General features: G+C 40.3%; 1 protein-coding gene across 2 annotated transcripts in view; it reads left to right on the forward strand.

Annotated features, from left to right (window-relative positions):
* The window catches only part of supt5h (SPT5 homolog, DSIF elongation factor subunit), an 81989-nt gene extending 68557 nt beyond the window's left edge, over positions 1–13432 (forward strand). For both annotated transcript variants that reach the window (XM_020512018.2, XM_048618311.1), the window contains exons 24-30: positions 1730–1857; positions 2667–2772; positions 2910–3068; positions 5700–5868; positions 6228–6431; positions 7641–7736; positions 12741–13432. In XM_020512018.2, the coding sequence (XP_020367607.1) occupies positions 1730–1857; positions 2667–2772; positions 2910–3068; positions 5700–5868; positions 6228–6431; positions 7641–7736; positions 12741–12932 (1054 nt within the window). In that variant the 3' untranslated portion in view covers positions 12933–13432. The remainder of the gene's footprint in view (positions 1–1729; positions 1858–2666; positions 2773–2909; positions 3069–5699; positions 5869–6227; positions 6432–7640; positions 7737–12740) is intronic.

Genomic DNA, 13432 nt, shown 5'->3' on the forward strand with positions numbered 1-13432 from the left:
TTTTTAAAACAAAATATGCACCATGCCAGATAAGATATTAAGTCAGGTGACTAAACATTCAGTTGAAAAGACTGGTTTATGGAGTATCTGAAAGGAGGAAAGGCAGGCCATGAGGCAAAGAGTTTTAGGGAGGCTATTCCAGATCTAGGAACTAGGCAACTGAAATTATGCTCATCAAAACTGACACTCTTGATCACCTGCAGAGACATTTTATTCGGCTTATTGATGCTCTACTCACACCATTTGACCATTTGTGTGATCTTTCGATCTCTCTGATTATAATGTCTGTGCCTGGATGCTCTCTTCACTTCGCCTGCCGAAGGAGCAGCGCTCTGTGACTTCAAATAAACCTGTTGGACTAAACCTGCTATTGTGTGACTTTTGACCATGTCCACCCCAGTCCAACGCTGGCGCCTCCACATCATCAAAACTGAAGCGATTAAATTGGGTATGTTCAAAGGTAAAAATTGGAATTCAGAAAAATTAGAGTTGTGTGGCTTATACAGATTAGAAATAGGGAGAGGCAACACCATGGAGGGATTTTAAACGAACGTGAGAATTTTAAAACCTAGATTTTGCTCGACCAGAAATCAGTGGAGCACGACAATGGATCATGCTGCAAGTAAAGACATGGAGAGCAGAGAATTTGATGACCTCAAGTTTGTGGAGGATAGAATGTGGGGAGGTGAGCAGTGAATGCTTGTGAATAGTCAGGTCCAGAAGTATTAAAGACCTAAAAGGAGATTCTGCAGCACGTAATCTAAGACATGGGCAAAGGAAGGTGATGTATGTCGAAATTGAGAGTCTTTCGTGCTGACTTTTTTTTGTTACTGGAAGCTCAAGTTGGGGTCAATTGAGACAGGAGGATGGAGTTGGTAGCTAGGGAGCAGAGTTTAGAGTGGGAGGCAAAAGCAATGACTTTGATCTTCCTGTCATTTACTTGTATCTATATTATCCCCTTACTATACCCTGATGTGTATAAACCAATAGCACAGTCGAAAGAAGCTGGACTGTGGTTTTAAAAAGTGATATATTCTCTGCATAGGGCCTGCCTCTGATGTCCCAATGTAGGAAAATAGTTAACTAATTTGCAGTTTTGAGTCTTGCAACTGAATAGCGACTGCTTGAGATGATAGCTAGATGGGTGCCTGGCACCTGCAAATCTGAATCCAAAGCAAGATTTCAGGTGAGTGGTGGAGGAAAGAAAGGAGGAGGAAGAAGTGTGACTGATTCTGACAATCCGTAAAATGTTTATAATGAATTGAAGTCCAAGAATTATTATCATGGGAAAAGTTCATAAATTAATATCCGGAAATCCTCATTTACTTTCAGTGTAGCCTTAGTGGGAGCATTTGCATTATCTTGGTTTCTCTGTAGTTTTCTTCAAGCCTCCTTCAGTCTACCTGTCAATGCTATCAATGCATTTAATTTTTCTTACTTCATTTCTATTTTTACCCTACACTGAATATTTTTCTTCAGTTGTTCCCAGCTCAACCTATCGGCTCTTCATTTGCGATGCCCTACGTGTCTATCTTTCTCCTTGTTGCTATAATTAGCAGCCCTTTTGATTCGTGAAATTTTACTCTTGATCCTAATCTGTTTGCTTGTCTTTATGTCCATCCCTTGCTGTACCCCATTCCAACTTGAAGATATTGTGAGCTAAATGGTTCCTCATGGTGAATTTTGTTTGTAGGGAAAAATACAAAATACTTTCATGTTTGAATTTCAGGGACTCCAAGAAGAAGGGTGGCTTGACATCTGCTTACAGTCGTACCCCAATGTACGGTTCCCAAACCCCAATGTATGGATCAGGATCTCGGACACCCATGTATGGCTCCCAGACACCTTTACATGATGGTAAGATCACTTGACCAGACAGTGTCCTGGAACTCACTGCCCAGTGGTATGATGGAAGTGGAGACATTCATTTGAAAGGGAAAATAAATGGCAACTTGAAAGGAAACAAACTTGCTGGGATACAGGGATGGAAAAGCTGAACTGAACTGAGCAGACTGTTCATCGGGAGTTGACATCAAACTTGATGGGACTAATGTCTCTCATGACTTTATCTTATTTAATTCTCATTTATACCCTGGTCATTTTAGTAAAATTCATGGATTCCAATGGATTCCTTAGTCAAGAATTAAAGAGTCACTGCTCCTTTTCAATTTGGCAATGTTGTAATTGCCCCAATAAGCATGAAATGAAAAGCTTTTACAACCTGTCTGTTCTTAGAAATACACTTTTCATTTGTTCAAAAGTGTTTTTATTCCCCTGACAAGTCAGACTGACCACAAGTCCATTCACCTAAGTTAAAATCTGTCAGAGAAAAACATTCCTGTCCACAGATTTCAAAGTCATAATTGGCTTCAGGATGGAAATTGAGTTGTCAAACATCTTTTTTTGTACTTGAAACTGTGAAGTTTTTGGGAGACTGAAACACATTGCCCAGTTGTTGGCTAAGGCATCTTTGTGGTTAGAATGACGAAATTGAATGTGTGCAGAGTCATATTAGACATTGCAGGATCCTTTAGAGTTAGAATCATTGCAAAATCTTTACAGCAATTTAACCAGAAACAGTCAAATATTGAGTCTGTTTTTAATTCCACCCTGCAGCGGAAATGGGAGTGAAGATCAATATTTCAGACTTATCTCTTTGCTTTTAGGAAGTCGAACTCCACATTACGGCTCGCAAACTCCAGTTCATGATGGGAGCAGGACTCCAGGACAAAGTGGAGCTTGGGATCCAAATAATCCCAACACACCATCCAGGTGAGTATCAATGGAACCAAAGCTATTCACTTTGACTTGCAGCAAATATTAACATTTGAACAATACCAATTTACTTTGTTTACAGAATGTCTTGTGCATTCGTTACAAGCCTTATTTTCTTTTCTTTAATTGCATAGGAATGATGATGAGTATGATTTCCCTTACGATGATGAGCCCACCCCATCTCCACAGGCATATGGTGGAACACCCAACCCACAAACCCCAGGCTACACGGACGTGCCATCTCCGCAGGTTAACCCGCAATATAACCCTCAAACACCTGGAACACCAGCAATGTGAGTAATTCTAAAGTTCACTGTTGGGTAATTATAGATTGATTCTCTGAGCTCAATATATTTTTTTCTGTTGAAGTACATAGGTGCTGCTAAGAGGGCACATTACTGGAAATTTGTCCAATGTTCAGTCGGTTCTGCTATAACGCGATAGTTGCCTGCTCAGCATTGTGTTATAGAAAATCGTGCTATCGAAATAACAGGGCCTATGGGAAAAGCGGGGTTGGGGCAGACCACTAAAAAATATCACTCAAAATCGTTCAAAAGCCTAACACAGGATAGCACAGTTTGAATAAATGTTTAATTCATATCTAATAATGAAATAAAAGTAAACTAAACACCTTACCTTGAAAAATGTCATGACTCAGTGGGGAAGGTTTTGAGTTTGCTGTTTCGGCACTAACATTGTGTATATTCAGGACAAAGCTCACGAAACGATCATGTGTTATCAACACGTACTGCTTTGCGCACTGATGGAATAGTGTTATAGCCAACACAAATTCAGATTTGAGAAATAGTGTTCCCCTATTCGTCAGTCGTGTTATACCCAATTTGCATTGCTGGAACACGCGTTATAGCAGAACCAACTGCAGAGACAGACATAATTTTCTAGTATTGGTGTGCAAGAATGGTGTACAGAGAGAGGCCATTCAGCCCAATCAGTTTTTGGCAGTATTATCATTCACACAAACCTCTTCACACTCAATTGCATCTAGACTTCACATTACGTCTTCTTAACTAAATTGCTCATGAATACATAAAAAGTGCGGAATTAAGGCCTAATGTGAAACCAGAGTAAAGCAAACAGTTTTCACTTCCACCAAGTTTCTATCTGCCTACAGAGTCATGATGGCACAGAAGGAGGTTGCTCAGCGCATCAAGTCTGTGTTTTCTCTTTTTAGAGCAATTAATTAGTTTCATTCCTCTGCACATTTCTGTAGCCACGCAACTTTATTTCCCTCAAGTGCTTTCCAACTTCTTTTTCAAATCATTCATCGTCTCTGCTTCCACTGTTCGGGTAGACAGTGTGTTCCAGTCATTACCATTGGTTAATTAAAATAGTTCTTCATGACCCCTGCCTCTCTTGCCCAGTCTTGAAATCTATGTCTCCAATCCTTTTACCATCAGCTAATGACAACAACTTACCTTATTTAAACTTGTCATGATATATTAAAAATGTAACCTCATTTTTCAAGAAAGCAGGAAACTTCAGGCCAATTAGATTGGAACATATAACTGGGTAGATAAAGGGGAGCCAGTATATTTCCAAAAAAACATTTTATGAAGTGCCACATAAATGCATTAAGATAAGAGTGCAGGGTACGAGATGATATATTAACATGAATGGAGGATTGGTTAACTACCAAGAAACACAGTTGAAATAATACGGTTACTTTCAGGTTGACAAGCTGACTGGTGGAGTGCCTCAGGGATCAGGCCTGTGTCCTTAACTATTTACAGTCTATGGTGATAACTTGAATAAGGGAACTGACTGTATCGCATCCAAATATTCTAATTATACCAAGAAAGGTAGGCAAGCAAGTTGTGAGGTGAATACAAAGAGTCTGCAAAAGGATATAGATGAGTTAAATGATTGGGCAAAAATTTGGCAGATGTAGTATAATGTAGGAAAATGTAACATTGTCCATTTTGGCAGGAGGGATAAGGAAGCAGATTATTACTTAAATGGTGAGGCACAGCAGAGTTCTGAAGTACAGAAGGGTCTGGATGTCCATGAATCACAAAATGTTAGTGTGTAGGTAGATCAGATAATTAAGAGGGAGCTGGAATTTTGACCTTTGTTGCGGGAATGTGGAGTATGAAAACAGAAGTCTTGTTGTAACTCTACAAGATGTTGGAGAGACTGAAGAAGTGTAAATTATTTTGGCTTCCTTACTGGAGGAGGGTTTGACTTACATTGGTAGTAGTTCAGGGAAGATTCACAAAGCTGATTTCTGGGATGAAGGGCTGATTGTGTGGGGAAAGCTTGGCAATACAGTCTTTCTTTGGAGTTGAGAAGAATGAGACGCGATCCCTTAATGGAATGTAAAACATTCTGAGGCAGCTTGATGGTTTAGATGCTGAAAGAATGTTTCATTTGGGTGGAATCTAGAACTTTTGGACACAGCTTAAAAATGAGGGAACTTGTGTAGGATGAAGATAAGAGAAATTTCTTCTCTCAAAAGGTCTTTAGATTTCTCTTTCACTTAGAGCAGTGGAAGTTGGGTCAGCTATTTTGTTGACGAAAGAGTTAGGAGTTTTGGGGAGCAAATGGGAAAGTACAGTTGAGACCACAACCAAGATCAGCCATGATCTTATTGATTAGTACAGCAAGCTTGAAGTGCCAAATGGCTGCCTCCTATTTCTTATCTTTCTCCCAAATCTCCCATCAATCTCCTTTTAATACATGGAGAATAATCCCAGTTTCACCAACCTAATTTTGTCGCTGTAAAAACCTCATCCATGAAACCATTCGAACAGGTCTCCTCCAGGACCTTCAGATCCTTCCTAAAGAGGATTGCAATTTGCTGTGGTTTTAGCTGCCTTTCTACAAATTGTTACTCTTCAAAAAGGTGGATCAGGTATGACTAGTTCAGTCCCCTCATCATTTAACCTTTAGAGTTTGTCTTTCAGGTACAGCACAGATCAGTTTTCTCCATATGCGGCTCCATCTCCTCAAGGATCTTACCAGCCCAGCCCCAGTCCACAAAGCTATCACCAGGTCGCACCAAGCCCTGTGGGCTACCAAAATACTCACTCACCTGCCAGCTATCACCCAACACCGTCACCAATGGCATACCAGGTAGGTGTTAAGAGTGAACCTGTGTGAATTTATTTTTGCAAAGACAACAACAACTTGGCTGTTCTGGTTAGTTTATCTCAACTGGAATACAGTTAATACTGTAACCGAAACAAACATAAGTACAGAGAAACTCCACAGGTCTGACAGCATCTGCAGAGAACGAAACAGGCTTAACATTTTGAGTCCAAGAAGACTTCTTCAGAACTGCAAGGGTTTGCAAGATGGTGGCTTTTATATTTTTGACAGAAGTGGAATATAAAATGATGAAAAGTGAATTGATTACTTTTCCAGTACATGAACAATGCTGTTTTAACTCCAATTGTCTCTCTGTCCCACTCACAGTATATTTTCGATTGCAGGCAAGCCCAAGCCCAAGCCCTGTTGGTTATAGTCCAATGACACCCGGGGCCCCGTCGCCTGGTGCATACAACCCTCATACACCAGGTTCCAGTATTGATCAGGGGTCCAATGACTGGGTAACGACTGACATCATGGTTAAAGTGCGGGACACCTATTTGGATGCACAGATCATAGCGCAGACTGGAGTAATCCGCAGCGTGTCGGTATGTAACGTTACAGCTGTACTGAATATTGGTATTGGACTTTGAGACAAGATTTAAGCAGACTTTTAACACAAGGCAATCCAAAGAGAAAGTTTAGAGTCTGAAATATTCAGTCATTAGTTTGGCTTCTAAAGTAAACAAAGAATCACAAACCAAAAAACAGCAATAGTAAAAAACTATTGTGTCAAAATTGCCAGTAACCCCAGCAAAATATTGTAGTCAGCTGGAAGGTAGTAGTTAATGGAGCAATCACTCCAAGCTCATTCCGGAAATAGAGTGTGATGACGCACAAGTGTAAAACAACTGTGATGTGAAATTACTCTTTGCCTGGTGAAACTGGGACTGAATTTTCTTTCTCGCAGGTGAGTTTTAAGTCAAATGCCATTCATGCTCACACTGTACCATGATCGGTAATTCTTTGACTGTTTGTGGGGGTCACAGGCAAAGCCAGCAATTGCCTGTCTCTAATTGACTGATAAGGTGTGGCCAGTCAGCTTCTTGAACTGCTGCAGTCTGTCTGGTTTGACACGACTGAGTAGCTTGCTACCCACTTCAGAGGGCAGTTAAAATTCAACCATATAGCTGTGGATTTGGAGTCTCACACACAGGCCAGACCAGATAGGATTGGCTGATTCTTTTCTGAAAAAGCATTAGTGATCCACAATGGATTTTCATGGCAGTTGATGTTAGTTTCACGGTTAGTATCACTGAGACTAGCTTTATATTCCAGATTTGATCAATTAAGTTTAAATTCCACTAGCTGCTGTGATGGGATTTGAACCTATCTCCCCAGAGCTATTGTGAGAGACTCTAGATTACTAATGGTATTGACAACACGACCATTTCCCCAAATATGGGATATTCACTGCAGGCTCCTGCTAACTGGTGAAAGTAGTGTAGTTTTAAACTTTCAGAACCAAATACATTTCAAAAGATATTGAATTGTAGAATTGTGCCTACTATTTGCATTATTTGTTGTTTTGTTCAGCTGTGCCATTGGGTGAAAAGATATTCTGAAATTTGCTGTAGCTTTAGTTGAATCAAATATTGACTGAGTGAAAGAACTATCTTTTAGGTTCAATTATTGCACTGACCATTGTGTGGGCAAATTTATAGAGAAAATTGTAACGCCTCTGTGGTTCAGGAGAGGAATGTAAACTGCAGAATTGTGTAGTTTTGAAGAAATGCTAAACCTTTTTCCCCCCACAGGGTGGCCTTTGCTCCGTGTATCTGTCTGACACTGACAAAGTAGTCAGCATCTCGAGTGAACATCTTGAACCTGTCACCCCTATGAAAAGTGATAAGGTAAGAGACAACTATAGCTGCTAACCACCTACAACTGAATTGCAGCAGAAACTCCTTTTGATCTTCTTCAATATATAAAATTGTTATAATCTCTGTTACCCCATTCCTCCTGAAGTTCAACAACCACATTCTAATCGGTCACAAAAAGTCTTCAAAAATACCAATAAGAGTGTCTTTTGATTCAAAAGTTTGCAATAATTGGAAAGGTATTGAACTGACAATGTGTTAATATCCTTTTTATTAATATGTTTGATTTTTGTTTTCAAAGGAGCCTTAATGAATGAGACACAGGATGATGATGTGGGTTTAGATGCAGAACTTTCATTAACGGTATTTGAGTCATGCAGCACTGAAACAGATCCTTCAGTCCAACTTGTCCATGCTGACCAAGTTTCCCAAACTAAACCAGTCTGAGCTGCTTGTGTTTGGCCCATATCCCTCTAAACCTTTCCTATTCACTTACCTGTCCAAAATGTCTTTTAAATGTTGCAACTGTACCTGCATCTATCACTTAGTATGGCAGTTCATCCCACACACGAACCACCCTCTATGTGAAAAAGATGCCCTTCAGGTCTCTTTTAAATCTTTCTCCTCTCACCTTAAAAATATAACCCCTAGTTTTGAACTCACCCACTCTAGGGAAAGGGCCTTTTCTATTCACCTTATCTATGCCTCTTATGATTTTATAAACCTCTACAAAGTCACCCCTCAACCTCCTACACTCTAATGAAAAAGTTCGCAGCCTGTCTAGCCTTTCCTTATAACTCCAACTTTCTAGTCCCAGCAACATCCTGGTAAATCTTTTCTGAACTTTCTCCAATTTAATAATATCCTTCCTATAGCAGAGAAACCAGAACGGTACACAGTAATCCAAAAGAGGCCTCACCAATGTCCTGTATGACCTCAACATGACGTCCTAATTCCTATACTCAATGGACCATGATGCAACTTTCAAAGAACTATGTACCTGAACTCCCAGGTGTCTCTGTTTGACAACACTACCCAGGGCCCTACCATTAACTGCATAAGTCCTGCCCATGTTCACTTCACCAAAATCTGCATTATTTTGCTTAAACTAAGCTCAGATCAACGGGGATGAAAGCATCCTCTTTCATCTTGCTATAAGAATTGGATGTGAAGTAGTTTCTTCTGTCTCAATCAATGTGGATACAATTTGTCAGTTAAGAGCTAGCCTTAATTAGGTTTTAATTGTTTAAAAATTCTGAAGAACAAGAAGATAATTGAATGGGAAGTCAGAATAGGTTTTTCGAGTTCATTGTTGCAGAAGAGTCAGAGAAATGTTTACTCTGCATCAAACTAAACTTAGAAGTGTTTGAAATTGCAAACCACCTCACCGCTCATCATTAGTACCACTTGAACTCCAAGAAATTCATAAAAATATAATTCATGCAAATAAATGTTGATAGGGATAACTTTTGGACTGACATTTTGTGAGTAAAATTATGTATTTTGGTATGTACAATACAATACTGCACAGGAACAGGCCCTTCGGCCCACTAAGCCTGTGTCAAATCCTAGTTCTTATTTAGCCCTGCTACTTATTGCCTATACACAGTTTCGGTACCTCAGTTTGCCTCCCGTTCATGTGTCTATCAAGATATGCCTTAAACATTGCCATCATGCCTGCTTCCTCCTCCACCACCACTGGCAATGTGTTCCAGGCACCCACCACCCTCTGTGTGAAAAATGTTCCCTGTACTTCTCCCCTAAACTTTCCCCCTCTCACCTTGAACCTGTGCCCTCTTGTAGTTGACTTTTCCACCCTGGGAAAGACAACCTCCGACTATCCACCCTACATATGCCTCCCATAGTTTTGTGGACCCTCTATCACGTTGTCCCTCAGCCTCCGTTCTTCCAGTGAAAATAATCCGAGTTCATCCAACCTTTCCTCATAACTAAAACCCTCCAGGCGAGGTAGCATCCTGGTAAACCTTCTCTGCATTCTTTCCAAAACATCTGCATCCCCCTGGTATTGTGGCAACCAGAACTGCGTGCAATATTCCAAACGTGGCCTAACTAAAGATGTTACAGCTGTAACATAACTTGCCAACTTTTATATTTGATACTTCGGCCGAAGAAGGCTAGCATACTGTATCAGAGATAGAAAGAACTGCTGATGCTGGAATCAGAGATAACACAGTGTGGAGCTGGAGGAACTCCGCAGGCCAGGCAGCATCAGAGGAGCAGGAAAGCTGACTTTTCAGATTGGGAACCTTCTTCAGAAATTTCAGAAACCCCAATATAGCCCCCTCCTTCATTGGACTATTCATATATGGTTTCAAATAAAACCCTCCAAGGCATGCCTAACAAATTACTTACAATCCAAACCCCCAGCCCTAAGGGAGTCCCAGTCAGTAACTGGGGAGGTTACAATCACCCACCACAACAAACCTGTTATTTTCACATCTTTCCAGAATCTGACTACATATCTCTTCTATCTCCAGCTAGCAGCTGGGAAGCTTGTAGTACAAACCAGCATTGTGATTTCACCCTTCCTATTCCTGAGCTCTACCCGTAATGTCTTGCTGCAAGATTCCTCCAGGGTGTCCTCCATCTAAATAGCTGTGATATGCTCCCTGATATGCAACTCCCCCACCTCTTTTGCTTCCTCCTCTGTCTTGTCTAAAACATCGATATACTGGAACATTATGCTGACAATCGCTGTCCCTGTTTCTGTGATAGCAGCAACATCATAATTGCATGTATTAATCCAGGCAGTAAGTTCATTTGCCTTACCTGTTATACTGCTTGCATTGAAGCATATACAGTCCAAGCTTCCAGTTCCACTGAGCCTGACAACTTCTTCCTTATTGCTCTTCCCCTTACCTATATTTGCCTTAGTCTCAAGCTCTTCCTCAGTCTCTATACTTGCTGACCTACTGCTCCAGTTCCCAACCCCCTGCCACACTAGTTTAAACCCTCCTGCGTGGCACTATCAACCTCCCTGCCAGGATATTAGTATCCTTTCGGTTTAGGACCTCCTTGTACAGCTCCCGCCTTTCCTGGAAGACATCCAATGATCCACATATCTGAAGCTCTTCCCCCTACACCAGCTCTTTAGCCACATGTTCAATTTTACTCTGTCTCTGTTCCTACCTTCAGCGTGTCGCATGGGGAGTAATCCTGACATTACTACCCTGGCAGTCCTACTTTTTAGTTTACTACTTAACACCCTGAATTGTTGTTGCTTGACCTTGTCACTCTTCCTACCTATATCATTTGTGCCAATATGGGCAATGACTTTGGTTTGGTTACCCTCCAGCATACTCTGTACCTGCCCAGAGACATCCACGACACTGGCATCAGGGAGGCAGCGTACCATCCTGAAGGCTGTCTCATGGCCACAGAAGCACCTATCTGTGCCCCTGACTATTGAACCTCCAATTACTATTGCTGTATTGTGCTTTGTCCCACTTCTGTACAGCAGGGTCAGCCAATGTGTCACTGCTCTGGTTGCTGCTGCTGTCACCTGCAGGGCCATCCGTATTGAAAACGGAATACTTGTTTGATAGGGGGACAGCTGTGGGGTCTTCAGCACTGACTGCCTGTTTCGTCTATTGGTACAAAAGCTGTTTGATTCCATGATTCCGTTTCACTAATGTAATTATATTAATTTGAGAATAGTTTGTCATGGTATCTAAACCTGCTGTGAACCTTAGTTTTTGAAAAGAAATACCAATTTGTTTGAAGTGTATTGCATTACCAGAATAACTTTGTTATTGACTGTGTCCTGGTGGGGGGTCGGTTGTGTGGTCATGTCTAGTTGCGCTCTAGTTAGTCTGATATGGTCTTCTGGATCACTTATCAAGCAGGAAGACATCCCTATAACTAGCCCTTCAATTTAAAAAAAAAATGCATCATGCTGCTCTTTTATTGCTAATTTTAATGGCTTCCTTCTTTCCTTCTGCTATTTAACAACTTGTGAAATGGCTTACTACTGAACACCTTTGTACAAAACTGAGAGAGTTATGTGTCAATCAATGAGAAGGTAAATCATCAAGTAAATGAGTTTGATTAGTGACGATTACATTATTTTGATCTGACTTTCATGACTGTGCTGTGGGGAGATGTTAAGGAGTGGATTGCCCGTTATATTGGCTTCAGAGTGCACAGACAGTATGGGCTTTGTTGGCTAGAGTAGCGTTTATTGTCGTAACTAATTGCCCAGAAGACTGTTAAGTCATCCACATTGCTTAGAGTCTGGAGTCACATGTAGGCCCGACCAGGTAAGGATGATAAATTTCCTTCCATAAAGAACATTAGTGAATCAGATGGGATTTTACAACAATTGACAGTGGTTACATTGTCAACATTAAGCAAACTTCTTAATAGATTTTTTTTAATTGAATTCAAATTTCACCATCTGTCATGTTGCGATCTTAACCCATGCCCCAGAACATTAGCCTGAGTTTCTGGATTATTAGTCCAGTTATTTTACCACTACACCAGTACCTCCCCACAAAAATCTTGCCTTGTATCCCAGTAAGATTCACGAAACTTTTTCTGAATATCTTTTATTGTATTAAACTTGTACTTCCAGCAACGACTTAGAAAGAAAGAACTTACATTCAAAGAACACATTTTACATTTGTAGAATTGGGCTATTATCCTGGAACGTGAATTTCCATGTTCTGTATTTTCTAAGACCATTGTTCCAAATGTAATAAGCCTCACAACAAAAATTTGAGAGAAGAATATCATAAAACAGTGTATGTTCTTGTTTGGATTCCTGTGGTAGTTTAGAATCTTAATGCAATCTTATTAAGAAGACACTAAGTTGTCAAATCAACATGTCAATTTGTGGGGACCTGTTATCCATTTTGATGCCCTTACAGCAGCTGGTCATGATAGACGCTATGGATTGGATCTCGGAGCTGTGAAGCTTTGTACTTTGCACTAATTAAAAAGATAGGGTTACCTATCTCTTTAGGGTTACCAGAAAACCGCAGATACTTCAACTGTACGTCATTTTTTTATCTGTAGGTGAAGGTGATTCTAGGTGAAGATCGGGAAGCCACAGGTATGCTGCTCAGTATTGATGGTGAGGATGGAATTGTTCGAATGGAACTGGATGACCAGCTAAAGATTCTCAACCTGAGGTTTCTTGGGATCCTCAGTGAAGAAGGGGCATTGAGTGCAACACCCTCTGGCAAAGATGTATATAGTCGAAAGTAAAATTTCTGTGAAGTTTTTGTTCAGACTTTTAGGTTTCCCTTTTGTGTTCTTGCTTTGATAATGTCTTGCTTATTGTGGCCAGGTGTTAGCAGTGGTTCGTTCAAAAGATCAAAAACAGCAGCAAACAACTGTTTGAGCAAAAGAATGAATGTGGATTAATTTGACTACAAAAAGCAAAGGAGGTTCTTTTTTCCTTCTGAAAGTTGTTTGATGCAAGAAATGGGTTATAGATGCATTTGTTTTTTTTTAAATTAAACACAACATGGAGAATGATTTGTGTGTGAACAGGTAACTGAGTTTGTAAATGTGAGGCTTGGAGGCAGTGAATACTTTTGTAGCAATTGAATAGCACTCCTACGGGATGATACTGAAGGCTATTTTTATACAAAAAGGTGTTTGTACAGATGTGAGAAGTCACATGAAAGAATAGACTGCTTTGACAAAAATTACTGCAACTATTTTTAAAAAAAAAAAAAGCAGCTTGTAAATTTATATTATTG

Source organism: Rhincodon typus, chromosome 39, assembly GCF_021869965.1.
Source record: "Rhincodon typus isolate 14 chromosome 39, sRhiTyp1.1, whole genome shotgun sequence".
NCBI classification, from domain to species: Eukaryota; Metazoa; Chordata; class Chondrichthyes; order Orectolobiformes; family Rhincodontidae; genus Rhincodon; species Rhincodon typus.